Genomic DNA, 13,621 nt, shown 5'->3' with positions numbered 1-13,621 from the left:
AAATAGTTGGCGCTAAACTTTAAATAAAATTATAGAACTCTTTCAACCTTTCTACTCTCACTGTGTAAATGTGAAAGTATTGTAAATCTTGTTGACAGTTATTGCCATATCTATTGGCACACAGTCAGCAGCAGTATGAAAAGTGTTGTGCAGCATAGCTAGTGCCCATTACCTGTCTCCCTATATTTTCTTACAATTTATTTTCACCCCAGCAGGCAGCACCTCACAATGCCATTAATTTGTTGGGCAGCTCATACCTTCCAATACAACCTACTTTACAATGTGCTCTTATAAACAACCTGGTGGTTTACTGGCAATGCTTAACGGTGTCAGGAGGGAGGCTACAATTTAAAGGCAGCAAGTAAAAATGGAGCAGGTCACGGAGATGACATGGTCCGACTGAACCTCCTCTTCTTTAATTTGACTTACCGTCAGCACAAGTGCACAAAATCACCAGGCTTATACTTGGTCTTCATAAATATGTGATTGAAAAAACACTACTACCAGACAGTGCTTTTTGTTGGTGTGGTTGGACACATGCTTTTGCTACACAGTATTCTGTTAATAGCATATTTGCTAGCAGATCACGAAGAAAACAAATAGAAAAAGAGGAAAAAAAACCCCAACTTTAAATTGATCATAACAGCAAGTATGACCCCCCCCCTCCCCCCAAAACAACCAAACCTCTCTCCTTGCAGAGTAATTAGGCACTACTAAAATACTTGCATGGTTCCAATACGTATTTATAGCTACACATATTTGAATGCTTTGGTTAAAACAAGTCTTTGCAGAGTGAGAAAAAAACCCTCCAAAACAACAGAACAAATTCAGCTTTTTTAATACAACAGACTGAACTTGACATTTTTGCTTTAATATATACTTTTTCCACACCTCTCTTTCTGTCTCATACACAAACACTAATTTTCTCCTGTAAATTCCCCTTCTATCTCTAGTGAGTAATGCAAGTATATATACACCCAGCCTGTGGTCTTACTGGGTTCTTCATGTCACCAACATTTTTAGAATACTTTACTTATTTTTTTACTAGTAATACTACTGTGTACATTAACTGAAGCTGTCTCTCCTGTTGTTACTCAAAATTAAATTGCTGTCAATCCCACACCTTTTGCAAACACTCAAGGAACTTGAAATTTTCTATTAACAAGTAATAGAAAACTAGAACAGATCAGAGGATATGATTATGTATTACAGCAGCCAAAAATGATCTGCTAGGTTATTTTACTTTTATTTCTGTATCTTTAATCTAAAGATTCAGGCACCTGGGGCAGGGTTAAATGAGCAAACAATCTGAGTAATACGGTATCATACATTCCTAGGGAATACTCATCTGCCATTAAACAAATTGAATATTGCAGAATGGCTGTTACAGCTTTTTGTACAAAGGTCATGATACAAAAACATATGTTTAGCATCAGAAAACATTACTGTAAATCTAAACCATATATGCACATACCAAGTCACATTTAGGATCTTGGGCGTGGGGGTGGCATTCACTTACAACATTCACATGTAAAGAGAGCCTGAAAGGGTTAAAACAGTCTCAGTCTTAAATTCATCCAACCTTTCTACTTCATTTTCATCATTTTCCATGTGCTTGCAACGTTTTCTAATAACAGGCCAATTCCTTAACTCACATAGGAATCTAAATTACAATAATCATATGCATTCCTTTCCCCAAGAAAGGAAACACCTGTTGTAGTTAGTTAATTGCTGACTTTTTGTAAGCTTTTGGAAGAAAAGTAACATTTACAAATAATTTATATCTGAAAAACTTCAGAAGCAGAGAAACACATGAATTATAAAACTGGTATGAAACTCAAAAACTATGTTGAGACAGTAACAGATGTTTTCACTTTTTTAATTAAAGAAAAACTCTGTATCGAAGTACCATAATAGGATATGGTTATTTTATAACTAAGATGGGGCTACCTTCCCTTCTCAGATGGGTTTAACATTTCTGCAATAATTGTTACTCATGCCATATAGCAGTAGGAGATAAAAAAATAAGCCCCTTAAAATTATTAAAATATATGCTTCTGTAAAAAGAATAAAAATATGTAAGTATGTGTACATAAATCAATATACAATGTAGAAGATATATCCAACAAGGATTTTTTTTAAATTATTCACTTGTTTGTTATGGAATTTTTGCTGAAGTAGAGGAAAAGGCACATATTTATGTGATTACAAAACCCAAAATGTCAATTAAACACATCTTTTTTTAAATATACACACACAGTCTCACATTGGGTTTTTCTGCATCCGAAACTTGTTAATTTTTTCTCATCCACATTTCAATATATAGAAAATGTGAAATTCTGCCCTGAGCTATGGTACTTTACTATTCACTTATATAGATCTGATAATTTTAGTGGAATTACCCCAAAGAGGAATTATGCCCTGTGCTAATGCTCTTGTACAAATACCCACATCTGACGCATGGCACAATAAATTTTAAATAATAATACTCATCTGCTATATTAGCAAACTCTTGAGTCCTAGACTGACCACATGATACTGTTGCACTCTGCTGGATGAGCTGCTGAAACATGGTAGCAAAGTTAGAGCAAAGACCAACATGGAGGAAAGACTCAAGGAAAGAGTTCAGGAAAGGCAAACTTTACCTTCTCCCACCATGTAAAAAAGACCTAATTATTATAGAGCTTTACATCCTCCAAGGTGTATTTTCAAGTGAAAGTCAAATCTTTAAACAGATAAATACCAGCAAAGCTGCTGCATACAATACCAGTAGAAATAGAAGAAGAAAAAAAAACCCAAAACCAAAAAGCCTGGGTAAGCAGGCCTGTTTTGGTACAATGAAAAAATGGTACTTGTTACTAATTCTGCAGCAAGTAGGGGGGAAAAAAAAAATCAAAGTCTTTGGCTATTCCATTCACATCCCGTATCATTTACCACATCTTAACTAATGGCTGTCATACAGGTAAGTACTTATTTACCTGGGTTAATAAGGTGCAGGGGTCATGAAGCGCTCCCAGCAATGCAGAGTTAAGCACTGGGGGTACCATGGAACAGGTTATATGAGCCTTCTGCAGGCATCTGTGTTGAGGTATGCCAGAAGACCTGCACAAGGTGTACCTAAGGGCATATCCCTTGTTCCAGGTCAGACAGACCCAGGCTAAACTTCCCTTGAACCCTGTAGAGGAGCCCGAGCTACTCTAAGCAGCTGGCTGAATACAAGAAGCTTACCCACATCAGCAAGGTGATGACGGTTCCACTATTTAGCCGCCAAAGTGAGTCCCAGCAGAACACTGCATTAATGCTGCCGGCACAGAACTTGGTTTGATTATTTGCATGCTACATTGTAGGTGTACCCTAAAACAATCCTTCTGCCTTGCTACTTAACGTGCCATCCCTCCCACCCTCACCTTGTTCTCTGTACAAACCAATTTACTGGGGCTTTTTTTATACAATAGCTAGAGTTAATTTCACCTACTGCATTTAATGTCATAGGAGTTATACGTGTAAATCCCTGTACTTAGAGATAAGATAGTCCTTTATGCCATTTTAATCAATCTTTGTCATGGGTATGTTACTTAATAGCTCTGTCTTCCTATAGAAAATGAGCAACTTAAGGGAAATGAAACTTTTCAAAGATACATTTTCCTTCTGGCAGTCTGTGAAATACACCATAATTATCCTCTTTCGATGAATAACGTTTGAAAGAAAATGAACATTCTGTGCACCAAAAGGTATAATACAATGACAATCTCAACTGCCTTGTAAATAAAAGGAAATTGTTTTTCTACTATGATCTATATTGCACAGAAACATATATACATGCTTTATAAATATAAAACCAAATCAGACTATCAAGCCATTTTTCAAGATCCTACTACTTCCTAATAACAATAAAATCAGTATTTCACAGCAACAAGGAATTATATTTATATTTCTTAAAGATTCAAACTGTGTTACGAATTATGGACTCCATCCTCCAGGCTGATGGGCCTACTTGTATGAGTAAGGCTCTTGCTGAACACAGCACCTCTTGAGTAATAAAGGTATCTAGAGGAAAACAGTGCACCCTAAAGATTTGCTGCTGGGGGCGGGGCAAAGAGGGGAAAAGACTTTTTTAATAGCATAATCAAATCATGACTTTCCAGCCCACATTCTCTTACTAGGAAAACTCTGCTATCTTTAGCAGCTTGGCAAAATGAACATTTGCCTTGCAGATCTTACAAACTAATGGCTGCAATGCACAATTTAACTAAGTGGCTAGGACAGTGCCATTTATCCCTGTCATACCAGTGAATGTGCACATGCAGTAAAAATAAGGAGCCAAAGCCACACAATCTTCAGTAGCTAATATGGGACAAAGGCATTTGAATCCTGACCCATCCCTTATAAAGTCATTCAAAATCCAAGGTTCTGAGTTAGGAAAATTAGCAGTGCCATCACTTTGTCACGTTGAGTACCTCAGCACCTTGCTCACCTCTTCACTGTGTCTAAACTCACAACCCATTGCTTAAAGTAAAACAAAAGAGGTGGGAATTTGTTAATGTGGAAAAACTGTGACATTCATTTCTTCCTTCCTTTTGCCCTCCTGAAATCCCTGCCTCAACAGAGATAAGACACTGCTGATTAGTGGTAACACGTCACAGTACGAACCAGACTGCTCCACAGCTTCTAGAGAAACGACCGAAAACTGGGAACTACTACATCAGTAGAAGGAACTTCTCAGTTGCATCCTGCCTTAGGCAGGTCCTAGATTTGCAGTAAGAGGTGCTTCCACAGGGACAAATTGGCAAGGGTTTCTTGTCCTTTTTGAATTTGCAACCTCTCCAAAGCCAGAGATCAACACCTTGCACAGTAATGAGATGCACCATGCAGCTGCCCTCAGTGAGACAGCAGCTCCCATTGCCTATTGAGCTCTTGCTTGAGAAGTGGAACAAAATGCCCAGCATGGTGGCCAATTACTGCTGTTCAGCGGATAGAAGAGCCAATGCACAATGGCCGAGTGCTGCAACGCAAATGCACACAAAGCGAACGAGATATTCAGCATACCATGAAGATTTTTGAAAGGTGACAAAATAATGCAGTCCAAACTAAAGACGGGGCAGTATATAGCTCCACCGAATGCTACCCTATTTCCCAATACTGCTTATACTATAACCCCCCTAAACAGATGTTCCCCTGTAGAGTCCCCAGCATCTGGAAGCTATATTCCAAGCAGGGTCTGCACACACTGGAAAGACAGATCTTCTGCCATGGTCTTTTCTGCTCAGTAGATTAGGGACTACAGTGTTCATGAAAGATGTGGGACACATCAGCACCAGATCTGTAGAAGAGAGCACGGTTCAGCTCAACAAGGCTTATCTGGCAGAGCAGTACCTGGTTCCCATTCCTGCTCCACGGACTGTGTTCATGTATTTAATGAGCTGTTGCCACAGGTAGCACATACAGAAATTCATCTCACCACCTAGTCAGCTGGAAGCGAGGTGTCTAACCTGGCCTATTAGTTAGGCTCCACTTTCAATAAATGGGGAGAGAGTCACCTCCAGCAAGTATTTTATTCTGCCTACCTTAGACCCTTATTTGAGCACGGGATAAACACTTTTCTCGAGGTGACTCTATCTACTAGCTATAGGGTTGATTTTTAGCCACTGAAGTTAATGTCACCCTAAATTTAACAGGCCTCACAAGGGTTTCATTTACATTTCAACAACACACACTCACATAATTGTAACAAGAAATTCCACACTGAAATATGTGAAGTTCATGTTAAGGCTTCAATTTATGCGTTAAGATGTTCAGAATAGCTATGGTGCATGCTTGGACAGGAAAAAAAAAAAAATAGTTTGAATAAATTTAGGAATTTTTTTCTAGTGTTTAAACTTTGAAGAAGTATCTGGATTAGAAGAGCTAACTTTGCTATTTATTTAGGGGATTTCTCTGCCTTCCTAGTTTCAATCCAGGACAGAAAATAAAGTGCCAAAACCCATGAAAAATGCTGCTATTTTCAGAGCAATTAAACAAAATTTAGGAAAGAAATTAAAATTTCATACAAGGATAATTTTGCATTATTTTCCAAGCAAAGAAATTCTGGTATATAACTAAATGAAGTGGATTTGTGAGTGAAACAGTCAAAGCATTTTAGGTTCATGTAACACCTTCACTCATCATATGTATGTTTCCTAAATTTACACCCTAGAAATAAGTTCCACATAAGTTTTATAGTAGTTTACACTGAAATAATAATGGAACTTTTCTGAACTTCATACACTTAATGCTTTGACATATATCATCAGTGATCAGTCCTATTTAAATAGGCAGACAAGCATGCATAAGGATCCTCCTTCCTTTTTACTTTTTTTGGGGAACTGAGAGACATGATCTGCCATAACCCCTTTAAATTTATTTTACTGCTTTTTAAGGAAACTTGGTTTCTTACTTTTTCTGATCTGTGCATTAGACAAGTTGCAGGTCTTCTTGGGCTGTTTTCATTAGGAAAAGAACACCACTGTTAGATTTCTATTCTCCATACTTCTTCCTTACCTTTACAGACAAAAGGTCTTTTTCCTTTAAAAGTAGGAAGACTTGAACAGAAGGCAGTCTCTTTGCTTATCTAACAGTTTTATAGTCAGAATTTGGCTGAGAAAGCTGTCCTTCACTTTTTCTAAGAAATGCATCAACAGATTTTCTATTACTGTGTTTGGTGCTTCCTCTTTTCTCAGGTTCACTGTTCTTTTTCTGTTATTTTCCACAGAAATATAAACGTTTCTGTATATTACCCAGTGAGGTATTGTCAACATATATGCCCTGCTTGGATCTTTGTTTTGGATAGAGATATATACCTCCATTTGTGCAGACAGTTCCTGAGAAAGGACCATAAATGGTTAGCAAGCTCTCTCAAATGCAAGAAGGCATTTATACATCCCTGTTACCTATTCTAGTGAGTTTGAGCCTAGCTCAGAATAGTGTGTAATTATTATTTCCTTTGATGTTTAACTGATTTAGTCATTGGTTTTCATCAGTTACACATATTTCTGCTTCCTTGAATTCTGAATACCACATATATTACCCCAAGTTCTTAAACAGATATTATGATCAACTTTATTTACCTTTTTCTTTCTTTCTTTCTCTGAAGTAACACAAATAACCTACAACACTGATTACTAAAATTGGTAGAACTTGATTATACCAGTACTACTTGCTTTCATCAAACTATATATGTATGTGCACAAAAATACCTGGTTAGGATTGTCGAGGCAGCAATTAAATGATTTTACTTAGATACTCTGTCTAAACAACACTGTTTCTATATGTTCAATGTCTTAACATAGTCCAGCTATGAAATAGCTATAATTAGTTATTTTTCTCTGTGGTACTGTCTTACTGGCTATGTTGCCCCAAACTGTCTAAACAAGATACAAAATAACGGCAATTACCTTATGTAGCCATTACATTATCCATAGCATTTAATGAAAATATTATTATAGAGAGTTCATTGTACATGCCTTGTACCATGTCATAAGTAACCTGAAGTTTACCAATACTGAATATACACTGTGTATATTCAGTGTACATATTATCCGTACTCTGTATATAGAACACAGTTTCTAACTTTTTCAACTTATAAAATTAATTCATATTTAGAGATCTCATAATTCATAATGTATCAAGATTTTAAATTTAGACAATCAGAAACAGCAAGGGGAAGTCACCTGGCCGAAGTGCAGTTTATGAAAGACCTCCATAAAATAAATTAGTCTGCTAGCCCACAAAGTTTGTAAGTTGTTTAGAGAACTCTTGTCAGGAACCCCCTGGCTATAGGGAAGCTTGGGATAAGATTCTCCCCCTCCCCTGTAGAGTGTGATTTGATACCTAGTAAGAAAGGTATTTTCTCCTCTCTTACTATGTATCGATATTTTGAGTGTTTTAAGGCCTTCACAGTCTCTGCATGTCCCCTGCTTTTAACTGTAGTGAACTGTCTGTATACACATTATTCTATTTCCCAAACTTCTGCATTTCCATTCAGAAAGTCATAATGCAGGTATTAACAGAGATTTCCACACGGAGTTATTGAATCATATTGGTAAGCTTGGTTTATGCCTAGGTGCTGCGACATGAATACGCATTGTCTTGAATTAGTCATGTAGTCTGGCATGTTGCTGAGTAATAGCTCACTGCAGCTCTTGACAAGCTGCACAGATCAACTTGGTAAGTGCTTGGTTAAGTATCAGTGTGCCTGGCAATGGACAAAATAAACAGGAAGAAAGTATTGCACTGAAATATTTACAGTCTAAAGGTTTCACCCTTCATACACATTGTCTTCAGGAATGAGTCCATTGAGGTGACTGGAACTACTTGTGCAAAAACAAGTTACGTGTATGTTTGCAATAAAGTCTTAAGAGACTTTAAAAGAGATTCCATTTCAGGACAGGGCTCTAACTGAACTTCAGCAGTGAAAGCAAATCAGAGCATAAAAATATCCACCCCAAAGGAATCCTACTCCAGTTAGCAAAAAGTTTACTGGAGTGATTTTCAAAAGAATTATTTCCTTTTTGTCATAAAGGTTTGAAAATTTTATTTAGTATCTCTGTGAGGAAGAAAATTTTGCTGTTTCACACTTAACATAAGTGGTATATACATTTCATCTAAGAAATGTTGCCATGATTCAACTTATGTTTTGGATGTAATTTTCAAACAAGTAGCTCAGTTATTTACATTTATGTTTCTCAACTCGTACATCAGTTTCTATGCAGTATGTTCATCTTTTTAAAGTACTGATTTTTGGCATTTATCAATATCTGTGTATATCCAAACAAAAATCCTGTCCAAATAATGTTGCGGGATAGTTCACAGCTATATCTAAAATCTGTACTGAGAAAAAAAATTGATTGTGGATAGATATATCATAGATACGTACATACTAGAAGATTTTAAAACAAAACAACAGAATGGAAACATTGCAAGTGTCAGATTCAAAAAGTCAAAATTCTAATTAAATCATCTACTTTCACGAATTGTCACATATATCTGTAGTTGTATTTTTTCCTAATACATTGATTTTGTACAATAGAAATGATAATGATAAATTAGAAATTCAAATGAAATTAAATTAGAAATAAATATATCAGATTTTTACCCTAATAACATTTGTTAAAAGACTTCCGCACAGGAGCTGAAATGAAAACTGTAGTATTTTTCCCATTAACAAAGATTAGGATAATATTAAGTACATTACAGCTAAATAAGGTTTTCTTTCCAATAAGTTAATCAGACAAATATATTTTCATATATGTTTTATATGAAAATATTAAAGACAGTTACTAGTTAGACAGAAATATGATACACACACAGACACACACCTATATGTTATCAGTGCCAAATTTTGCTCTTTAGCATACAGGCACAACTCCTAATGAGATAAGCCGGGAATGTATTTAAATAGTGCACATTTTAAATCACTGCATTTCGATATATTGTTTTGCAGACTATGTGCATATAATCAGATTGTTTTCCAAGCAGATGTCCATTTGATTACTTAAAGTCCAAACTGTGGTCTGGCTATTGACTATGCAGAGGTGGATAATGGGAAGGGCAAAGAAAATACAAGCCTTTGTGCATCAACAGGTGACAACTGCAAATAAGGGAAAAAAAAGAGGGGAGTAGGCTTAGAGGAATATACCTTCCCTGAATCAGAGAGATATGTAAGAAAGGAAAAAGATTTGGCAGAACTGTGACCCTTTTTCATGCAGCAATGATTATGTTGCACATACATGGCTCATGTTAGGTGATACACACAAGAGCAGGGGGAGGACAGCAGCAGGACCTCACAGAGGTTTCTTCTTTGGAAGTTCGCAAAGTTCTCCTGGGGCTGTTGTGAGAGGAGCAATGCAACACGCTCAGGGGCAACAAACTACCCAGCGTGAGTGGAGAGCTTTCACTAGTCCATGCAAATATCCCATTTAAGGGCTCAGACTTTGAATACTAAAAACTTCAAGTCTTGTATTTACAGTCAAGTTATAAAAGCAGAGAGACAACAAGAATACAGATTGATACGAAGTTAAAAAACCCTACAGTTGCACTGCAACTGAAAAACACTAAAACTAAATGTGCATGCCTCTCAGAAGTCCCATACAAGAGGACTAGATTTAAAAAAACCCCAAACCCGACGCCAAAACCTGGTATATATATCCATATGAAAACATGAGGATATTTGATTACTGTCTCTTAGAAAGTGCTGTGTTCAGTTGTCAAGTGACTGGATGCTTTATTTGGACATAAAATGAACTGAAAGGATATTTATTCTGAGTAAGTAAATACACAAACAGAAGTTCACAAGCAGGTATGTATTTACCATGGTTATCAACACAGCAATACCTATTTCTGCACCACGCATTAGCATTTTGTAAAATGTTTTCTTTGAACTAAAAAGTACAGTCCAAATGTGCCTAAGAAGACAATCAGCTAGACAATATCAGGCTCTCAGATTTGCTTGTACAGAGCTAGTGAAGGAATCACAGTGCTTTAGAAGTGCCAGGCAGTCAGTTATTTCCACAGTAGGTAGATTTATATTTATCAAAACTATTTGAGAAGCCTAGACATAAAATTGATTGAATTCCATTATTCAGCAATAATCTTGAACACTGAGATGAAGCAGCACATTCTAACCTGAGTTTAGCTAGCAGAATTAAGCGACTATTCTTTGCAGTATAAAATAGGAGTGGATCCATACAGGAAATCAGTTGGTTCTCAAATGTTCACACCGTGTCCATTTTGGAGTTTAGCTCCCAGTTGTTTTAACCTGGTTCCATGGACTGAACACCCATTTGCAGTCAGAGCACGCGCCTTGCCCCTGCCATGTAAAAGGAATCCAGTGTGCATGCTCAAGACTGCTCAGTGTTGCAAAATGGAATGCAATAAGCACGGACAACTCCGAAATCCAAGAAGTGTACTCCTGTTAAGCACTAAAATGCTACTGTAGATGCAACCAATAATACTATCCCTGTACTCAGTGACGAGATAGAGGTGCTCTAGCTTCTGATGTTGAGAAGTCAATCTCTGCTTTGAATTTGCCTTTTGGTTGAAGCTACTTCCATCCACAGTGCATATAAAGTGATTAGAAACTAAGTCATGAGACTAGGTTTTATGAAATAAGGTGCTTAAAGTCTTAATTATGAACAATTCGACAGATAATGTAGGATCTTCTGTTCAGTTTTTAATATTTTTATTTTATTTTCTCCTGTCCAGGAAAATGGAAACGGAGTGTAGCAATGCCGTTCTGGTACACCAAAAATAGTCAGTAGTTTGAAATCACTGTTACGTATGTATCAAATACATACATAACTTCAATAATTAAAGAGGATAGAACATCTTGTTTCACACTATCAAGGCTGAAATGTCCTGTTTCCCTATGTTCAAAAGCAATACAAAAGGAAAAATTTTGGTGAGTCCATTATCGAATAGCCTGCCTCCATCTCTTGAACATCAAGACATAATACAGAAATCACAGTGTATGCAGAAGCTTAGCAGCTGGTAAAGACTTCAGCTGACAGAGTATATTGGCAAGTTACTTTGACATACTGAGAACTATATCAAATTGCTAAAACACACAGAAATTTTGAGCCCTAGTACCTATTGCAACCTCCAAGCCATAGAAAACTACTTTATTCCTAAACTTTTGTCATCCACATAAGTTAGCTGGATTAAAACTACAACACATATTAATTAAGATATAACTAGTGACTTAAAAATTATTGCTGATAAAATGTAAAAACCAGGATATCCAAAACTAGTAAAAGGATCATAATAACAGCAGATAGTTAAAGTCCTGATCTTTATTCAGTCTGAATAAGGAGGAGAATTAGGAAGATACTCTGAAACAAGTGATATTCTTTTCCATAGGATAAAAAGAGAAAAAAAACCCAAATATTTTCAAAGTCTGGTCTGTTCATCCCTTGGTGTGAACAGAACGACGTTTTATAATCACTAGAACTTGTGATACGCAGCGATGTGTTGCTATGCATAGTATTCAGATTCTACAAAGTAGAACGGAGATTACCATTTAATGTAGGTTTTGTCAAGAGTTATGATCAATAATAAAACTTATGGAGCAAATGCGTCTAATCACCAGGAAAGAATATGAGCCCTGAAAGGATGGATCACGCCCACGCAAGCAAGCCACAGCATATGCATTCAAAGATTGCATACAGCATCACAGTATAGTAACACAAAATGTATAGACAGCTTGCTCTTATTACTCTGAAGTAATTTTCCACAGCCTCTGGCCAAAGTTTGTTAGAAACAGGGCATGATTATCCTCAAGTTTTATGCACACTGACTTTAAGAAGCATTACAAATGCTCAGTAAGCATTTTCTGACTCCAAAACCTCCAGGTGCTTCTATAGTGAATATTGTAGTAGCAAACAGTGCCACATGGTGTGCTTAGTCTGCTTAACAGGTAACATCTGAGGCAGGTTTGCAAGTATATAGACTGTAACTGTCAGCATGTCTTTGTCCATGCCTTTGCTCCAGTGTTCCCCACCAGAAAAGCTAAATGAACAAGAAAAGAAATAGCTAAGAACTGTCTATCCTTTTTCTTGACAAGAGGCAATACAGAGGCAATTATACAACTGAGTTGACTGTATGGAGCCAGATAGCCTATATTAACCTGTAAGCTTACCTTGGCATACAAACTTCAATTCCTTGGCGTCTGTGACAGTGGTTCTTTTATCTGACCTCTTCTTTTCTGTCCGACGGTGGCTACGTCTTTTCTTTGTCTCTCCCCAAAGATTCGATCCACCATGCATGCTTGGGATGTTCAGAATGGCAATTCCTTCCAGAGAAATATTGATTAAGTCTAGCTGAATTCCGTCACACTGATTAGCAAGGAGAAAAAGGAAAGGGGGAAAAAAAAAGTGTAAGAGCAAAAGCAATAAAAGAGAAAGAAAGATCAGAATGTTCTACCTATCAGATATTTTTCTTCAACAATTCATCATTCTTAACACTGTTAATGGTTTATTCAATGTTTACACCTAAGATATATACTTATATTGGGAAAGGAGATATGAGATAGGAACAGATCCTCATTCAGAAAGCAAAACATGATTCCCATTCAGCTCTTGATTGCTTAAGTGTGGGACCATTTGGTAGAGTCTTGTTATCTGATACCTATTAATTGACCCAAGTGAAATGTATTTGTAACTTCACTACAGCTACTAGCAGAAAAACGTCTATACTACAAAAATTTCTATAGCAATAACTGGAGTTTTTTTGTTGCCTGTTCCAGCTGAATTGTCTGTCTTATGATTTTGCAATGATACTTGTCATTATAACACCTAAGTCCCTTCCGCATGAAACTGAATATAAAAGTCCCTGCATACAGTGTATACACAGCTTCATGGAAAAGGGTCTAAGCAGGCCCCGAGAGCACGGAACACCACACAGATATTAGTTTCAATCCAAAGGCACAACTGGCACATTAGTGTATGCCCGACTAATAACTCCTACTGGGACATAAGATTAGTAAGCCTGGGTAGAGCAAAATGCTGATGCAGCTACATAATTTCTTATCCCAGAACCTCCATCAGCCAGTTCTCTGTAATATGCATCATTGCCAAAGGAAAACATAGGA

At 36.8% G+C, this 13,621-nt stretch overlaps 1 protein-coding gene across 1 annotated transcript in view; it reads right to left on the bottom strand.

Moving 5' to 3' along the window:
* DGKB (diacylglycerol kinase, beta 90kDa) overlaps positions 1 to 13,621 on the bottom strand; it is a 327,543-nt gene that overhangs the window by 66,085 nt on the left and 247,837 nt on the right. Inside the window, exon 23 of the mRNA XM_010577640.1 lies at positions 12,671 to 12,866. Within this exon, the coding sequence (XP_010575942.1) occupies positions 12,671 to 12,866 (196 nt within the window). The remainder of the gene's footprint in view (positions 1 to 12,670; positions 12,867 to 13,621) is intronic.

This window comes from Haliaeetus leucocephalus, unplaced genomic scaffold (assembly GCF_000737465.1).
Source record: "Haliaeetus leucocephalus isolate CR32 unplaced genomic scaffold, Haliaeetus_leucocephalus-4.0 Scaffold566, whole genome shotgun sequence".
NCBI lineage: Eukaryota > Metazoa > Chordata > Aves > Accipitriformes > Accipitridae > Haliaeetus > Haliaeetus leucocephalus.
Note: the sequence above shows the minus strand (reverse complement) of the source record. Positions and strands in the feature narration are given on the sequence as shown.